Source organism: Balaenoptera physalus (assembly GCF_965194825.1).
Source record: "Balaenoptera physalus genome assembly, chromosome: 7".
NCBI classification, from domain to species: domain Eukaryota; kingdom Metazoa; phylum Chordata; class Mammalia; order Artiodactyla; family Balaenopteridae; genus Balaenoptera; species Balaenoptera physalus.
In genome coordinates this window covers 13,679,992-13,699,568 of record NC_138886.1, presented here as the reverse complement: position 1 = coordinate 13,699,568, position 19,577 = coordinate 13,679,992, and the positions used below count along the sequence as shown (strand labels likewise).

The 19,577-nt window shown below is 39.6% G+C and overlaps 1 protein-coding gene across 10 annotated transcripts in view; it reads left to right on the top strand.

Moving 5' to 3' along the window:
- The window catches only part of CNTRL (centriolin), an 89,532-nt gene that overhangs the window by 38,972 nt on the left and 30,983 nt on the right, over positions 1 to 19,577 (top strand). For 9 of the 10 annotated variants that reach the window (XM_082468509.1, XM_082468513.1, XM_082468511.1 and 6 more), the window contains 12 exons: positions 236 to 389; positions 1,608 to 1,828; positions 4,938 to 5,114; positions 8,250 to 8,384; positions 11,563 to 11,708; positions 12,314 to 12,521; positions 13,248 to 13,427; positions 15,031 to 15,210; positions 15,970 to 16,086; positions 16,380 to 16,524; positions 17,310 to 17,458; positions 19,155 to 19,335. In XM_082468509.1, the coding sequence (XP_082324635.1) occupies positions 236 to 389; positions 1,608 to 1,828; positions 4,938 to 5,114; positions 8,250 to 8,384; positions 11,563 to 11,708; positions 12,314 to 12,521; positions 13,248 to 13,427; positions 15,031 to 15,210; positions 15,970 to 16,086; positions 16,380 to 16,524; positions 17,310 to 17,458; positions 19,155 to 19,335 (1,993 nt within the window). The remainder of the gene's footprint in view (positions 1 to 235; positions 390 to 1,607; positions 1,829 to 4,937; positions 5,115 to 8,249; positions 8,385 to 11,562; positions 11,709 to 12,313; positions 12,522 to 13,247; positions 13,428 to 15,030; positions 15,211 to 15,969; positions 16,087 to 16,379; positions 16,525 to 17,309; positions 17,459 to 19,154; positions 19,336 to 19,577) is intronic. The other variant, XM_082468514.1, reaches the window with a different exon arrangement.

Below are 19,577 nucleotides of genomic sequence, written 5' to 3'. Positions count from 1 at the left end.
CTTAACCTTCCTGAGCCTCAGTTTGCTCATCTGTAAAATGGAGATGATTTCCACATCAAGTTATCATGAGGTTTAAATGAAAACTACTCATGTGAAAACAACAGTGTCTGACACAAAACAGATGCAAATTGTTACATTTTCTTTTCCATTCTTCCCTAGAAATGTTATTAAGGATTATTATTTTTATAAGAGTTTAAAGAGTTTGGGATTTTAATTTTTTTTTTTTCAATTACAGTGCCATATGAAGGCTCAGAAAAGGGGTAAAGAACAACAGCTTGACATTATGAACAAGCAGTACAAACAACTTGAAAGCCGTTTGGATGAGATACTTTCTAGAATTGCTAAAGAAACTGAAGAGATTAAGGACCTTGAACAACAGCTTACTGAAGGTGAGAATTTAACTATGATTTAAGGTAAATCAGATTCAGTGTTAATAAAAGACAAATAACAGGCATTAATCCAGATATTAGCTGAATATGCTTCAGCTGTTAGTACTAGTATTTGATAGGGAAATATTTGCAGAGTACTCAAAAATGTTTAATAAAATTTAAAATTTTTATTTTAGTTTTCTTGGGTTGATGTCCTAGTGAGTCAGGTCACTATAGCAAGAAGTCCATACATGATCATGATAAACTCTGGCATGTGATTGTCTTCTTCTAAGGCCTAAAATCTTTTCAGGAGTGAAGAGTCCATTGATATCAGGCATTCGGTGTCTGGTTATAAGGAGACTATAGAAAGAATTTTAGTATCTATTTTTGCAGTGCAAATTTAAATTGTGACATTGCTGGGAATTCCCTGGCGGTCCAATGGTTAGGACTCTTTTGCTGTTACTGCCATGGGCCCAGGTTCAATCCCTGGTTGGGGAACTAAGATCCCACAAGCTGCACAGTGTGGCCAAAAAAGAAAATTTTTTAAATAAATAAATAAATAAATAATAAAAATAGATCTTCCACCCATTTTAAAAAATAATTTTAAAAAAATGTGACATTGCCATAATAGTGGAAGAGGAAGATAATAGACTGTAGTGATGAGAGCCTTGGCTTGTGGTAAAAAGACCCCAGTCCTTGTTTTGCCATTATCAGCTGTGTTACCTGGGACAAATTATTTCTGTCACGATCATTAGTTTGGGGGAAGATTAAATGAAATAGTGTTCATAAAGTGCCTGGACATAGTAAGTACCCAATATATGGTTTGTTTGTTTTTTTAAGTCTTCAGGTTACAGGTTAATGCTGCTAGTCTAGGATTTGACTTGGTTTTGTTTTGTGTGTCTAGCAGCAAGAACTGTTTTGTTGCACATTTTTCGTTATTTTATTTGGAAATCACTACTTTAAACTTTTTATAGCATGTATTAAGCATTTCATAAGCAATGCCAATGAGTATACTATTTTTATCGTCTACCTGCTTAATACTCCTGTACCATGGATAATAGGGGGGAAAGCTATTACTATATCTTGAAAATGAAAACTAAGATAGTAGGAAATAATTGGAAGCTTAGAATTTCATTCTTAGCTAGTAACAATAGCTAAGGAGACTAAATGCAGTAATTATGTATCTTGAAAGCATTTTCTTATATATATTATCACCTTCCCTTTCTTCGTCTTGCTTAGGCCAGATAGCAGCAAATGAAGCCCTGAAGAAGGACTTAGAAGGTGTCATCAGTGGGTTGCAAGAATACCTGGGGACTGTCAAAGGCCAGGCTACTCAGGCCCAGAATGAGTGCAGAAGGCTACAGGATGAGAAAGAGACATTGCTGCAGAGACTGACTGAGGTCAAGCAGGAAAGGGACCAACTGGAAATAGTTGCCTTAGATGCAGAAAATATGAGGAAGGTATGAATTGTTTCTTCTTGTCTATTTTCCTTACCTTCAGAAGTACATGATGTCCAAATTAAGTTAGTTAAGGAAGTTAGCAACAGTGCAATTATAAGTGGCAAAAGTGTTAGGAGCTATTTAGTGTTTTGGGGTTTTTTTTCCCTTTAGTTGTGATACACTTGGAAGCGTTATTTTTCCCTTACTAAGAAAAGGAAGGTTATTTTAGCTGAATTTCTATCCCTGAAAAGTATTGTGATCAAATAACTCTAAAGAATAAGAAATTATAGCTATTACAAATACTGTATTAGATGTTCATATTTTGTTATTTGTGTAGCAAAATTAGGCATAACATAATTTTTCTTATTCTTGTTGCTGTTACTTCATAATTGTAGTATTATTTTACAGATAACAAAACAGACACAGCATTGTAAATTATACCCTTCCATGCTTGATTTGTTGACATTCATTTGGAGATTTCACTTGCTCTGCTTTAGTTGTTTGGTAAACTTTACATTGCAGGAGAACCCAGATTCCCAAACCTCATCCTCAGTAGGGCTGGCTTCGGAAATTTGAATTAATTTGTTTTAATGTTATGAAATTTATCAGACATATAAGAATATCAAAAATATTTAACACCATGTACTCACAGCTTAAAAACTAAAACATACAGATATATTTGAAAGTCTCTGTGTACCCACTCCCAGAGGTAGCAAAATCCTGAATATGGTTATTATTTCCCTCTCTCTCTTCTTTTATTATATGTGTATCCATCTATAAACAATATGTATTAGAGTTTTGCATAATTTTAGGATTTATATAAAAAGTACATAGTGTATCCTTTGGCTACTTCGTTTCTTCCTTCATGTTTATGTTTTTGAGAATTATGCAAGTTGATACATGTAGCTCTACTTTATTTTTATTGATGTATATAGCATCCCATTGTATGTGCCTACCACAAATTCATTGCTTATTCGTTCTCCTCTTGGGGGATATTGAGGTGGTTTCCATTCTTTTGCTATTACAATATTGAGAGTGACATTCTTACACACACCTTGAGCATGGGGACTGTGTTCCCAGTGGAACTGTGAGTCAGAGTGTGCGTGCCTTCTCAGCTTCACTAGATATTGTCAGATTACTGTCCATAGTGATTTTGTGAATTTCTGTTCCCCCCCAGCAGTGTGAAGGGCTACCATTACACCACATCCTTGACATCACCTTAATGTTATCTAACTTTTATTTTGTAAGCCTTAATTTTGAAATAATTTCAAGCTTACAGGAGAGTTGCAAGAATAGCTCACTATACCCTCCATTCAGAGTCACCAATTAATATTTTGCCACATTTGCTTTATCTCTCTCTCATATATAATTTTACATGATTTTACATGATTTTTATAATTTTTTTATAATTTTACATGATTTTATATACATTTTTATATAAAATTTTTTAGCAGTAGACATCATGCTCTTTAGCTTCTAAATATTTCAGTATGTGTTTCATAAGAACAAGGACATTTTCTAAGATAAACACAGAATAAAGATCAAATTCAGGAAACTTAACATTTTGTCAGACTTAGTGTTTGCCAATGTGCTGAGTTTGAAATGATGTCTTTTTATTATGAAAATTTTTACATTTACAGGAAAGTTGAAAGAATAGTTCATTGAGCATCTATGTGCTCTCTTAGATTCAACAAATATTTTTCTATATCTGTTTTTTTTGCTGGGTCATTTGAAAATTGCAGATGTTATGACATCATCCCTTCAGTACATATCTCTTAAAAATGAGGACATTTTCCTACATCAGTGCAACACCATTATTATACCTAGGAAAATTAACAGCAATTCCCTAATATCATCTAATATCTGAGCCATATTCACATTTTCCCAATTGTGCCAAGAATGTCTTTTATGGCGTGTGTGTGTGTGTGTGTGTGTGTGTGTGTGTGTGGAGAATCCAGCTGGTAGTTCTGTAGAGTGTCCCACGTTCTGGATTTGTCTGATTGTTTCCTCATGGTTTGTTTAACTTGTTTCTCTATGCTCTGTGCAAAATTGTGTCTTGTTTTAACTGAATTTTCACTTGATTACTGGAGAGGTTAAGTACTTTTCATCTGTTTATTTGCCATTCAGTTTTTCTCTTCAGTGAAATCCCTATTCATATTCTTTGCCCATTTTTTCTATTGGATTGTCTGTCTTTTTCTTAATGATTTGTAGGAACTTTTTATATATTCTGGATATTAATCCTCTGTTGGTTATATGTATCGTCTGCATTTTGGACAAGCAACCCATATGATTCAGGTGCCAGGTGGTCTTTGGATCACTTACTGAGAAACTCTTCTATAGAAGTTCTTATCACAGGATTCTCCTCTTTAATCAGAATAGTTTAATCTGATTCTTCAAGATCCCAAATAAACAGATGAAAGCTGCTATAATGTTTAATCATAAAAAAATAAATAGGCTAAAATGAATCAGAACTGTGGTATGCTAATCAATAGGTACTTATATTCCTGTTAACACTCATTTAAGTTTCTCTATCATCCTTAATATTAGAGAGTGCTAGTCCCATTTTGTTCTTCTGATAAGTGAACATACTATGGTTTAATAGGAAGAGTGTAGGCTTTGGAGTCAGAAATCTCAGTTCATATTCTGACTCTGTCCTTTTTTAAGCTGCACAGCTCTATGCTGTTTACTTAGATCTTCATTCTCCATTTCCTCGTCTATAAAACGGGGATAATACCTTGCCTTACACAGTTACTGTGAGGATGTAATTAAATAATGAATGTGAAAACATTTATTCCAGTGTCTGAAGGAAAATAGGCCTTAAATTTTATCCTCCTCTCTTTTTTTCTTCTTATGAATACATAAGACTCGTTTAAAGTATCACACAACTGGTTACTTTGGAAAACATGTTGTAGCTTACTGATTTTTCTGATTACATTTAGTCAGTGTTTTTGTTTTCCAGCCTGGATTCATACAGCCTGCAGCTTCATCGTATTGCCAGTGAATACTCTCTGTGCCTGGCCAGCACTGGCTGGCCAGCATTTGCTTTAAGTGCTCAAGTTACTTATAATGACTTGCAGGTGCTTAAGCAGCACAGTGAGGGTTCTGTACTTAAAACGCTGAATCCTTGCAGGAGCTTGCAGAGCTAGAAAGCGCCCTTCAGGAGCAGCATGAGGTGAATGCATCCCTGCAGCAGACCCAAGGAGATCTCAGTGCCTACGAGGCTGAGCTAGAGGCTCAGTTAAAAATAAAGGATGCTGAAGCCAACCAGCTCAAAGAAGAGTTGGAAAAACTAACAAGGCTCAGCCAGGTAAGTAAGAGCACAAAGCCATCCAGAAACCAAGTAGGCTGGGCCTTAACATAACAGCTTTCCTTTAATTTAATGTAAGATTAAACACTTTTTAATATAATGTATGTGGAGTGATGGGAAGAGCACATTTTTGGAGTCAGACATTCTGAGCTTAAATATGACCCCTGTGTGAACATGGGCAAGTCACTTCATGGCTCTGAGCCTCTGACAAATGCCTCATCATCTGTAAAGCAGGTTATGGTGAGGGTAAGTGAGACAATGGACCTGAAAGCACCTAGCAGTTGGTAATCAATAAATTCTAGTTGTTCTTTCTCAAAACAGCTTTAAGAGACCTCTTTTAAGTTGATACTAAATTTTTACTTTGCTACTTCCTGTTCTGGTTGGATGAAATACCCACTAGTTTAATTATACTTGCAAATTAGTGAAATAGTTATTCATCCAATAAATACTTATCGATTGGCCATTAAGGGCCAGGTGCCATGGATGCTATAGGGAATAGCACAGATATGGTTATGTCCTTGTGAAGCTGACAGTCTGGTAGGTGAAACAGGTGTCGGAGAAAGAAAACGATAGGGTTCTGTGCCAGGGGAGTGGTGGTCAGGGAAGACTGCCCTATGGAAATGGTGCTTCAGGCGAGACTTCAAGGGGAACTAGGATTTGGCTGTGCAGAGGGAGCAGAGGTGAAAGGGTAGAGGTAAGGGATGTGTTCTAGGCAGAGAGGCAAGGAGAGAGAGCTTAATGCATTTGAAGTGCTGAAAGTATGCCTCCAATATGCCAGGAGCGAGAAGAGGAGTAGGGAATGAGAGTGAGAGATAAGGGCAGAGAGGAAGACAGAGGCCAGTTATAATATATTCTTGATCACATTAAAATACAGTTTTGTTTAGCTATTAGCTAAATGGGTTGCATCTTCCTGCAGGAAGCCCGCCCTCTCCTTCTGCTATGCCTGCTGAAAATCTGGATTCGGGACTCTACTTTGATTTTCCTTTAACCTGTGCTCAGTCAAAGCATTTTAGCCTGTGTATGAAATCATCTGTTTAGATTGTCCGTCTCTCCTGCTAGACTCAGAGCACAGTGAATGCCCAGATTGTAGATGCCTGTTTCAGTGCCTGGCACCTGAGGAGGGTCAATAGGTTCTAACTGGATGAAAGTTAAATAAAATAAGATAGTCTGAAACAGGCACATGAAAAGATGCTCAACATCGCTAATTATTAGAGAAATGCAAATCAAAACTACAATGAGGTACCACTTCACACTGGTCAGAATGGCCATCATCTACAAATAATAAATGCTGGAGAGGGTGTGGAGAAAAGGAAACCCTCCTACACTGTTGGGGGAATGTAAATTGGTGCAGCCACTATGGAGAAGTGGAGGTTCCTTAAAAAACTAAAAATAGAGTTACCGTATCATACAGCAATCCCACTCCTGGGCATATATCTGGAAAAGATGAAAACTAATTCGAAAATATACATGGACCCCAATGTTCATAGCAGCACTATTTACAATAGCCAAGACATGGGAGCAACCTAAATGTCCATCGACACATGTATGGATAAAGAAGATGTGGTATTTATACACAATGGAATATTACTCAGCTGTAAAAAAAAAAAAATGAAATAATGCCATTTGCAGCAACATAGATGGGCCCAGAGATTATCATACTAAGTGAAGTAAATCAGACAGAGAAAGACAAATATCGTATGATATCACTTATATGTGGAATCTAAAAAAATGATACAAATGAACTTATTTACAAAACAGAAATAGACTCACAGACATAGAAAACAAACTTATGGTTACCAAAGGGGAAAGGGGGGAAGAGGGATAAACTGGGTATTTGGGATTAACATATACACACTACTGTATATAAAATAGGGAAACAACAGGGACCTACTGTATAGCACAGGGAACTATATGCAATATCTTGTATTGATAATAACCTATAATGGAAAAGAATCTGAAAAAGAATAGATATATATTTGTATAACTGAATCACTTTGCTGTATACTGAAACATTGTTTTAAATCAACTATAATTTAAAATTAATTATTTTTAAAAAATAAGATAGTTTGAATCCCAGGAATTCATGTAAAATGGCATTCATATGATTAGAAAAGGATATAAAATAGGCTTATTATAGTAATTACATTACTTTGTGTTCCTTTACTTATTAGATACCAAATGATATCAAATGACCATTTGCCAGTTGTCAGTGTTATATTTCTTAAGAGTACCAAGTTTTATAAAACTATAGTTGACCTGATCAGAGTGTGGAAAACAAGAGGTTGGGAAGGAAACAATTAAAATAACAGTAAATACATATTTTTAAATAATAGTAAATACAATTTCTGGATGGCATCTTCTTTGAAATAAATTTTCTTCTTTCAAAAGTTTTTAAGCCAGCCCTTACTGGCTTAAAATCCACTGTCTTTTGTACTTTCATTCTCCTTTATTTTTTTTTCTTATAAGTCTTGACAAAAATATTACAGCAACCTGGCCTTTTCACAAATTCATATGGTATTGAAAGGGACATTCCTTTCCTTGCATCAGGACTACCAGGATAGGTCTTCAAACCACACATCGAGATTGTGGAGCATAACAGGTCTTCTCTCTCTGATTTACAGATCTATGATTGGTACCCTTTAGTTATATGAACTCACTTGTGATGCTTGTTAAATGCAGATTCCTGGGCCTTGCCCTAGAAATTCTGGCCCATCAAGTCTGAGAGGGAGTCCAGGCATCTGTATTTTTAACAGGTGCAGCAAGTGATTTTGATGCAGGTATTTGAGGACCACAGTGTGAGAAATATTGGTCTAAGGGAAAAGGGAGCAGTAACTGTTGAATCACTCACAGAGCTTTTAAAGGTAGGTATTCAGGCTCACTCCTGGAGATTCTGAGTTGGTGTATCTGGGCTGAGCTGATTTCGATGCTTGCTCTTCCTTAGGTATTAATTGTTTAAGGAGGCATGTGAAAAACTTACCTTGGCCTTTTAAACTTGGGGGTACAAATGTAAAACTGAGTTGTTATAAAACCAAAGCTGCCAAGGGATTGCATGTGTATGTAAATTTATTTATGCCTTATTAGATCATAAATTATTGCTATTTTACTTTTTTGTATCATTGCTTCCTATGGCAATAGTTAGAACAATCAGCTGTTCAAACAGAACTGGAGAAAGAAAAGCAAGCCCTCAAGAATGCACTCGGAAAAGCCCAGCTCTCAGAGGAAAAGGAACAAGAAAATAGTGAGCTCCGCACCCAACTTAAACAGCTGCAGGTAGAGACTTATTGGCTCCCAATACATTCTTATATGGGACACCCAAAGATGTTGCCATCTTTATGTCAGACACTTCACAACCTGCTCTTACATGTAGTAAGCTACTTGAGTTATTAGAAAAAGGAATTCTGGATGGGATAGTACCGTAGCCTCTGTTGTGATCATTTTAAGATTATTAATATGCATATCCTTTGTGTTGTTATTATGGTGCTAAGAGATAGAGGCAGTGTCGATAGTAAACAGAGAACACTAGGTAAACTCATGGGGGACAGCAGTACCTTGCATTTCCGCTGGAAGCGGCATTGTTACCAGACTGAGCTAAAATTATCAGATTGATGCATTCTTCTTCCACTGAAATATCTTTGCAATTATCCAGGAATTTAACTAGAATGAGTTGCAGTAGAACTTCTTAATTGTAAAGTTTTCAGTCTCCTTCTCAGAAGGAATGTCATTAAAAATGCAGCCATTTTACATTTATGAGAGTTTTCTTTGGCAGACTATTTTTATAGCTATTGTCACAATAATCTGCCCAACAAACTGCCCGAGAAGCAGGTGGACAGGATTTTCCAGGTAATTAAATGCTCTCAAAGAGGACACATGTCTGAACAAACAAATATCTGGATCAACATGCAGGTTTCCAGATCTGTGAGGTCAGGGGTCACTTAGCTGACCGAGGTGGCAGCTGTTATACTTCACCAGAAATCAAGGGGCAGAGTTATTGTGGTTTGGGGGAAGGCTCCAAAAATGCATGTAGGGGGGTTTGTGACAAATAAGACTAAACTCACCCAAATTCTCTCTCTCTTCTTCCAATGCCTTGAATATTTTTTTCTCAAAGTTTAAGAAAATCTAGTTACCTAGAATTTAATTTTTACTGCTATCATTTCAGCTTCTGAAGTAAATATAAAAGATATACATATTTTCCATTCCTGTGTGTGTTGTGTGTATATATTGGGTGTTCACTGGATTATTATTTTTTATTTTTACCTTGGAAATTTTCAAATAATCACAAAATCAGAGAGAAGATAGCCTTATGCCCTTTTGTTTACTCAGCTTAAACAATTGTCAACATTCTGCTGTTCTTATTTCAGTTAATCCACATTTTTTTTTTGCTGGAATATTTTAAAGAAAATCTCATGCATCTTTATTTCAACCATAAACACTTCAGTACACATCTATTAAAGAAAAGGACTTCAGGGGTCTCTCTCCAAGGTAGAAATTGAGGTCAGCTTTCCAGAATGCTGGTCCATGCTGTAAGACTCTCTTAGTTGGAACTAGGTCTTTTGGTTACTTGGCCTACTGACCTCCTGGTGCGGAGTACAAGTTAAACTCACTCTACATTTATCTTTGTCAGAAATCATTTAGTTGCAGTGAACCAAAACCTACTAACTCTAGCTCAAGGAAGGAGACAGGCAGCTTGCTGGTGACCAGAGCTGCTCTGTTAACCTTCCAGGGCCTGTGCGGCTCTCATTTCTCTTTCTCTGTCTCCCTGGGCATTGCATTTGGCCCAGCATCAACCCCAGCCCCAAGCTGACATAACTTTACAGGTCTAGCTCTCATACAGACTTGCTGGACTGGATCTTGGTTCACATTTTGGAGAGGGAGAGAACTTGTTTTCTGGCTAATCAGTGGATTGGCTGTCCTTGGGTCAGATCACCTGTGGCCAGGATTAGAAAGTAGTGCAAATATGGGTGCCTCAGGGCAAAGGGCAAGGAAGGTTTATGGATAAGAGACTCCAGGTGGATAGGCACGTTCATTGCAATGCTAATTCTCCAATTTAGTTAACAGTGTTAAAAAAAAACAAAACAAAAAACCTAATGTTATACCAAGTTTGAAGAAAATCACTTAAGTAGAATATAGGTATTCAGGGGAATATAGTCAATAGCTTAGGACATAGAACTATTTTTCTGTACAATTTAGGGAAATTTTAGCAGTTTCTTTTTACTTAAAAGAGATACTGTCTGGATTTAATTCTGGGGTCTAGATATATTCATTAGTTTCTTAGTGAAAATATCCTAGCATATAACAAATACTCCCACAGAGAATTGTAAGCTATTAGAGAACTTCAGTATTAGATGTTCCATTTTTCAGTTGATTGGCAGATAAAGCTGAGTGTTATGGGAAGGTGTTTTTTGTTTTTGTTTTTTCTAAGTTTGAATTATGTATATTCTCAAGCATATACAAAAATAGAATACTAAAATGAATCCTTCTGTATATATCACTCATCTTCAACAGTTTCAACACATGGACTATCTTCATCTATAACACATGGCCAGTCTTATTTCATCTATAATACCCTCCACACCTCACCCCTCACACTTGTTCACACACTGAATTATTTTGAAGTAAATCCAAAACATCTGATTTTATCTGTAAATACTGTACTATTGTATGTATCTCTAAAAAATAAGGCTTTAAAAAAGAAGCATAGGGTAGTTCCCTGGTGGCCTAGTGGTTATTAGGATTCCGAGCTTTCACTGCTATGGCCCGGCTTCAGTCTCTGGTCAGGGAACTGTGATCCCACAAGCCACGCAGCATGGCCAGAAAAAAAAAAGAGGCATAAACATGGATATTGTCGTTACACCTTAAAATTACAATAACTCCCTAATATCGTCAGATACCTTAAGTATACAAAATGTTCAAATTATAAATTTTTTAGAAGTGTTATGTTGGAATCAGAATCCAAATAAGGTGCACACATGGCATTTGGTTGACTTGACTCTTGTGTCCTGTAATCTATAGTCCTGCTCTTTTTTTTCTCTTTGTTACATACTAAAGAAAACCAGATCTTTGTCCTGTAGAGTTTCCCATAGTCTAGATTTTGCTGGTTGCATCCCCATGGCATTGATTAACATGTTCTTATGTCACATATGGAGGCTTATTTAGATTCAAGTTATTTACTCTTTGGCAAGGAGACAGTCTTAGGTAGTGTTCATACGTACTTCTTTTTTGCATCACATCAGGACACATCATAATGCCTGTTTGTGTCTTTTGTGACTTCGGATTAATCAATAGATTCAGATATTGTCGGCCATAGTGCAAAGGGTTTTTAAAAAATTGGTAAAGGGAGTTGACTGGACTGTTATATGGTAAATAATATGGGCTGTGTGTGTGTATTTGGGTGTATTTTTTATTTTGTTTTGGTAATTTTTACCCCTCTCCATTTTACCCCCCTCCACAGGATGACAATAACCTGTTAAAACAGCAACTTAAAGATTTCCAGAATCACCTTAACCATGTAGTTGATGGTTTGATTCGTCCAGAAGAAGTGGCAGCTCGCGTAGATGAGCTAAGGAGAAAACTGAAATCAGGAACTGGGGAGATGAGGTAATGGAAAGTCAAGACCTCCAGGTAGAGAGTGGGCTGAGTTGTGAATGTGGGGTTCAGTGATGAAATCACCTTTCCAACTACTGTTAATGGCTGAGTTCTTTTGTAAGGTTTCCCTTTTCCCTTATCATATTACCATGATTGATACACAGATTGCTTAATTCAAGTTGTCTGTCACTGATTTTTTTAATCTTTTATACTTTTTGGTATTTAATTTAAAAAACACAAAGGTTTTACGAGTAACTCATTCTTGAAAGCTTACTGCAGATGGTCAGGAAGTAGAGTCACATTATGCATTTTAAATAGAAAACAAATATCAAAAGAAAACTGAGGCTAATTTGAATATATGAAATGACCATTTATTCTTTGAACACACATTGTTAGCCTGACAGGAGCCTGTGCTTTCAGAGTGGCAACAGTCATTTAATAAAACAATGATTTGCACTCAGGAGGTGCACAGTAATTTGCTACGGATTGACACCAGTCCCATTCCTCACAACTCCTTTTACTTCTGCACTAATGTTACCGGCATGTTTGCACCCAGCATCCAGCATCAAAAATAAAATGTCACACTTATACCATCTTTCTTTTTCCCCCCTTACCAGAATCCATAGTCCTTCAGATGTCTTAGGGAAATGTCTCGCTGATTTGCAGAAACAGTTCAGTGAAATCCTTACACGTGCCCAATGGGAAAAAGAGGAAGCTCAAGTGAGAGAGAGAAAACTCCAAGAGGAAGTGGCTCTGCATCAGGAGAAGCTGGCCAGCGGACAAGAAGAGTTCAGGCAGGCCTGTGAGAGAGCCCTTGAAGCAAGAGTAAGAGAAGGGCAAGAGGCAGCTAGAGGGAAGTGTTTAGAAAACATTCATATTTTCCAGCAAATTACAGTGCTTCCTTTCTCATGTAAATACAGTGTAGGGAATTCCTGGGTGGTCCAGTGGTTAAGATTCCTTGCTTTCACTGCCCAGGGCCAGGGTTCGATCCCTGGTTGGGGAACTAAGATCCCACAAGCGGCACAGCCAAAACAAAAGAAAGAAAAGAGTGTCTGTTATGTAGATTATACCTTAATAAAGTATACCTTTATAAGGTATACTTTATTAAGGTATAATTAATAAAGGTATAATTTTTTTAAATACAGTGTAATTGTTGTTAGTTTCACTCCTAATAAGTCAAACTAGGTGTAACTAAAATTCAACTCTAAATGTGGTTACTGATGTCAAAGTCAGGCTTCTTTGTGACACTGTGTTTTCCTTCTTTCGGAAGCAAGTGAGAGATGTTTCTTAATGTGCAAGTAGATAATACAACATCGCTAGAGTGTAGTATAGTGCCAGAATCTGAGTTTTTGATGTAATTATTTTAATGATGAGGCAAACATTAAAATGGATCCTAGAGAACAGTTGTGATAAAGCCATCCCCAGTAACTCATTAGCACAGCATTTTGTTTTACTCTTTAGTAAAACGAAATATAATTCTCTAGAAGGTTTTTATTTTGCTCAAAACATATTTTGCTTAAAAATCATCTTTGAAACTTGATTTCCTCACAGATTAATTTTAACAAGAGGCAACACAAAGCAAGAATTCAGCAGTTAGAGAATGAAATTCACTATTTACAAGAAAATCTAAAAAGTATGGAGGAAATCCAAGGCCTTACAGATCTCCAACTTCAGGAAGCTGATGAAGAGAAGCAGAGAATTCTGGCCCAACTCCAAGAGTTAGAGAAGAAGGTGGGCAAGACTGGGAAAGAGACATACGAGTCCCCACTGCCAGCGTCCTGCTCCCAGCAATGGGGCAGCTGAGAGGGGTGTGATCCACGGTCACCTCTGGCTGCATTGCTGGCCCAGAGGTGGACCTGACCTAGGGAGACCTAGATGCATGTCATCGAATCAAGAGCCTGAGACAAGGGTGCCGTGCTAGATGGAAGCAAGAGAATTGGGATGTAAGGAGTGACTGGAGGGTCAGTTAGGTGGGGCTTAAATGCTATTGGGATGAGTCATGCTGACAGGTTTTCAACCTTCTTGATAATCCCAGTGCATTAACCCCACCTTTTCTGTGTGTTAGGCTTTCCTGTGTTTACTTTCTTCCTTGTCCAACTTAAATTCCATGGTCTCCCATTATCGCTATTTTTTGCAAGTATTCTCAAATCCCTTGCTCTTTTCTCCTATCTTCTATGACAAAACTGCAGCTATCTGCTTTCTTTAGCCCTGCACCCATGGCTAAGTATTCCTGAAGAAAAGAGTCACCCATCCAGGCATAGCGGTAACACTATAAATGTTTGCCAGCCTCAAATGGGCAGCATTACCCTTTTCTCTGGTAAGCTCACTCCCTTGCTGCACTGTTTCGTACCTTCTCACACCTACCCTCTCCCTTCTCCCAGCCCCAGTGAATGACTTGCTTGATGCTTCACTGAGAACCCATCAGTTCCCAAGTATTATTGAGTCTGCCTCCAAAATCTCTCTGGAATATTTGCACTTTGTCCTTCTCCAGTGCCACCACCCTCATCCAGCCATCATCTCACTTCTGGACAACTGCTGTGGCCACCTGACAGTCCCCCACTTCCACTCATGACCTGCTCCAGAGAGCAGCCGACACGCTTTTCCAAAAGCATGAATAGGCTCTTGTCAGTCCCTCCCCATCTCCCCTTCTCTCCAGCAGCTTCTGTTGTCTTTAGGATAAGGACAGAAATTCTTCAGCCTCTGAGCCCCTGCATGATTTGCCTCTGTTGAGCTCTCTCCTTTTCTTACCGTGCTGCTGCTTTCAGTTCCTGAGACTTCCCAAGTTCTGTCTTCCCTCCTGGCCATTCCTTCTCCTGGACCATGTCCCTCCACCGTTCTTCTTCCTGAAAGCCCTCCCCCCACCAAGCTAGGTCTCCCCTGCTGGCCTCTCACATAGTACCTTGTTCTGTCCCTCGACAGCAGTGATCACAGCGTTAGTTACACACTTGTCTGAGTGTTTGTTTAATACGCGTCTCTCACAAGCTCCTCGAGGGCAGCAGCCAAGTCTGTTTTGTTTACCACCATATGCCCAGTGCCTGACTCCATGATCACAAGGGGCGGGCCCATCGCTTGGTGATGGTGCCAAGAAATGTTTCTCCAACAAATGAATGGATTTATGATCACGAAGATTCTTGACTAAGTATACTGATTCCATTCTAAGTTATCATGCAGCTTTGAGATGTTGTTCATTTATTCACTCAGGAGCACCTGCTGAGTACTAGGTGTGGCTCTAGGCATGGGGTGTGTGAACAGAGTCCCTGCCCTATGGGGCTCATGCCTTAATTCATTGCTACCAAATGAGTCATCTCTCTAATTAGTGTTTCTTTTATTTTAGAAGAAACTTGAAGATGCCAAATCTCAGGCTCAGTTTCTTGGTTTAGATAAAGAACTGAAGACACTAAAGAAAGCTGTGGCCGCCTCTGATAAGCTGGCCACAGCTGAGCTCACCACTGCCAAAGACCAGCTCAAGTCCCTTCATGGAACCGTTATGAAAATTAACCAGGAGCGCGCAGAGGTGAGTCCCCACGTACAGAACAAGTTTCCACCAGGGCTGCCCCTGTCAAAAAACATAGCAACTTGTATTACTGATCTCTTGTTATAGACTTTGGCTCTTTTATAAACCACCATAAAGTAGTCTGTTCCTCTTCAGACCTGAAGATTGTATTTCCCCCGTCACAACCCTGCCATGGGTCCTGTACTCTATTGAGTCCCAAAGGAGCCATCAAATGAGACGTGCTATCCTTACCTCAGAGTGTAGGCGTCTGCTTAGGGAGGTACCTATCAATACACATCTGAACAGAGGTCTTCAAGGCTTGCTGTATAATCCTTCTGAACCTCAACCTTTTGTCTTTGTCATCTTGTGCAGTCTGATGTCACTTCACAGGGTTATTATGACTCCTGACTGAGATAAGTCTGTTATGGCCTTTATAAGATGCAAATGCTTATGAGATTAAGACAGTAAATCATAGGAGGGAAAATCTAACCATGGGGGTCCACAGAGACACCAGTCGTGGAAGACTGTAGAACAGAGAAGAAAAAATTAGTCCTTGCTCTTTCTGATGCAGAACCCTGCCCACTTGGCCCCCAAAGAGTGCCAGAGTGAGCTGCCAAATCATAGGAACAGCACAGATAAGGTGGGACTTGGCACTACGTGTGCATGGGGTAGCCAGGCGGGCGATCTGATGAAAGCAGAGGACTCAGTCAGAGGAAGAAAGAAAGAAAGAGGGCAGCCCGCAATAGCAGTCGTGCCTTTCTCACACCTCCGTCCCAGTAGGAGCTGCAGGAAACAGAGAGGTTCAGCAGAAAGGCAGCGCAAGCCGCCAGGGATCTGACCCGAGCAGAAGCGGAGATCGAACTCCTGCAGAATCTCCTCAGGGATAAAGAGGAGCAGGTCAGTGCTGGTACCCCCATGAGACCACCTCCTTATTGGGTACTTATCAGTTCCTAAAAGATTGAATTACTGTAGGCGACATCTCAAAGAATTTTGAGGTACAGCCAATAGTCAATCAGTACTTGATTCTCTGCTGTGTGCCAGGCATTGCATGGTTTAAATGTAAGGAGTAATGCAGTTCCTCATTAGTAAAGTATAAGTAAAAAATTATAGAATTATAATCTTACTGCAAGGAGACGTGCATCTGGGAAAGAATATTCATTGGCAACTTTGTATATGTGATTTTTTAATAGTTTCGAATTGAGATGGAGAAAGTAGAGGTAGGCACCAGAGGAGCAAACTCACAGGTGCTAGAAATTGAAAAACTGAGTGAGACCATGGAGAGACAAAGGAAAGAGATCTCAAGACTGCGGAATTTACTAGACCTCACCGGGGCTGGTAAGGTATTGGGCTTTGATTTTGGTAGTGGTTTTGTAGTTCTAAAATTAAATCATCGTGTTTGTTTTTTACCTTTAGCAAATTTATTTAACTGTTACAGATCAATTCCATGCTCGATTTATAGAGCTGTGATAATTAGCTTAATAAATAAAGCACTTTTTTAAATGTAAGTAAGTGCAGTATCAAGGGACTTGATTACAAAGAGAGATTTATTTTTGTATTTTCAAAAGAAATAATGTTTACAAATCTGTTCTTTCTCTGGCTCACTTTATAAATGAACAGCAGTAGGATATGTCTGTCCTCTTTAAGTGTCAATAAAAATTTATTACCAAAGGGCAGGCTGAACGGCAGCTTTGAGGAACTGATAAAAGTCATTCGCGAGCTTCCCTGGTGGCGCAGTGGTTGAGAATCTGCCTGCTAATGCAGGGAACACGGGTTCGAGCCCTGGTCTGGGAGGATCGCACATGCCGCGGAGCGGCTGGGCCCGTGAGCCACAATTACTGAGCCTGCGTGTCTGGAGCCTGTGCTCCGCAACAAGAGAGGCTGCGATAGTGAGAGGCCCGCGCACAGCGATGAAGAGTGGCCCCCACTTGCCACAACTAGTGAAAGCCCTCGCACAGAAACGAAGACCCAACATAGCCATAAATTAAAAATAAATAAATAAATAAAAATTAAAAAAAAAAAAAAAAAGTCATTCGCTCTTGTGGAAGCACTTTTGTATTTTGAGAGAGAGAGGAAGTAGATGATTTCATATCCAACTTCACAGAATGGCTTTCCTTTTACAGATAACAGAGGAGGCTTTGAAAATGTTTTGGAAGAAATTGCTGAACTCCGACGTGAAGTTTCTTATCAGAATGATTACATCAGCAGCATGGCAGATCCTTTCAAAAGACGAGGCTATTGGTACTTTATGCCACCACCATCATCATCAAAAGTAGGAAGTCTGTGGTGCTGGGAATATATACTAAATTTTCTTTAAGAAAGTGTGATGGTGTTGCCTTCCCTAAATCTGTGATCAGGTCTCAAGAACAACATATCTAGGCTAAGCCATGCACTGAGGTTCTTAAGTACTTTGTGCTGTATGAGATGGAAATAGGGCATTCCCAAGGAATGTGGCAGTTGCCCACTCATGCTCAGGTGGTATGTGTGGGGTCCGGGTCCCTGAACAAGGATCCTATAAGGGTGGATAAAGTGACTTGAGCCCAGAGAGCCTTTTGAAAATGGCAGTAGAATTATAGAGTCTCAGACAGAAAAATAGGCACCTGGATTGCATTTCCTTTTAACACATTCATTCAGTACTTACTGAGGTCTAGGTCAAGTACAAGGCTTTGGTGGGGAACCATGATGAATCATATAGCCCCTGCTCTCAAAGAGCTCATGGGCTGGTGGGGAAGACAAGCACACCAATGTAATTACAAAACAGTGATACGCATGTGACAACAGACTGGACTTCCGTGCCCCATTTGCAGAGAAATGTTAAAGATTTATCTCATGGGGATGTTTAGGGAAGAAGGCTTCACAAACAGGGGCTTGAAGTCAGCACTTAGCAACCCTCAAAGGATGGGCTTTCAGGAGGGAGGGAACAGCTTGTGAGGAAGAGGAGAGTTGGCTTAGCCCCTTGTGGGGCTGGAGGGCTGGATGGGAACAGTGAAAGGTGAAACAGGAAACGTAGATTGGGGTCATGCTTTTTTTTTTTTTTTAAAAAAAAAGGGCCTCAAAATCCCTTGCACTTAATTATGTAGGCCTTGGGAAACTGCAGTTGAGTGTGCTATGATCAGAGCTGTAGTTTAGGAAGAATAATCAGGCGGAGTGTGGAGGCTAGACCTATAGTGGGTGAACTCTGTGTGGGGCTGTTTGAACTTGTTCGGGTGAAGGATGGAAGAAGCCAGAGCCAGAGCAGTGGAGCTAGAGCAGAGATGGATTGAGGGGTGTTCAGGGAGCAAAATGTCAGGGCTTGCAGCCTGAATGTGGGAAGGAAGGAGAGGACTGTAAGTGGCTGTTATCCAAAGCAGAGGGGCTGGGCAACATCCTGCTAGAATCAGCTGACAACAGCAGTCAGGAGAAGCAGCTCCCACACGCTAGGATCCCCGGGCCGTTCACACTTAATCAGAACCCCGAAAAGCAGAATCTGAAGTCCTCCTCCCAGAAATCTAAAGGAAGCCAGACATCCGTGTCACAGCCAGGGCTGCAGGTGGAAGCAGTATAGGTTAGAGCAAAACATTGTAAGCCTGAGCTGGATGAGGGTTTGGAGGGTCGACTTACAACTGAAAGGAGAGGGAGAGTAACAGAGTAGAGCTCTAAAGCCACTCCAAGCTCCTGGCACAACAGGAGACTAATATCCCAGCTTGCCTTGAAAGCTCCTGTTTCCTTGATCTTAGTTGCTGGGCCATCAAGGACTAGGCAAAAGAAGAGAAACCACCGGGAAAGATGAGTACGGGAGACGGAAGGCTGACACCCATGCAGGTTATATAACCACGTAATCACGTCTCGTTTCTGCCTGTGAAAAATGAGAATTACGATATATGAAAAGAAACCAGTTCTTTCTCAACTTTGCTCTAGACTTTGACATTTCTCCACATCAGCCTTTTTATTTGTTAAGAGATAGTATGCTCTGCTGTCATTTATTTTAGGTTTCCAGCCACAGTTCCCAGGCCACCAAGGACTCTGGTGTCGGCCTAAAGTATGCAGCCTCAACTCCTGTTAGAAAACCATGGCAGGATGGGAAGGAAGGCAGTGCACCTCCACCTGCTTCAGGATACTGGGTTTATTCTCCCATCAGGAGTGGGTTACATAAATCATGTTCAAATAGAGGTAAGTTACATCAGGGAAGTTGCATTTCTCTTGCCTGTTTAATGACCTGTTATTGGTTCCCTGAAATCCATAAGACACAGTCCAGACTCCTTAGCTTGCTCTGCAAGGCCCTCTGTGACCTGGTCTTGGCCAATGACCTCTTGTCTCACCTTCCATCACTCTCCCACATGTCAGCCATACCCACTGCCTGCCACATTGCTCACACTTCCATGTTTTGAACCCTCTGTTGAGAATGTCCTGCT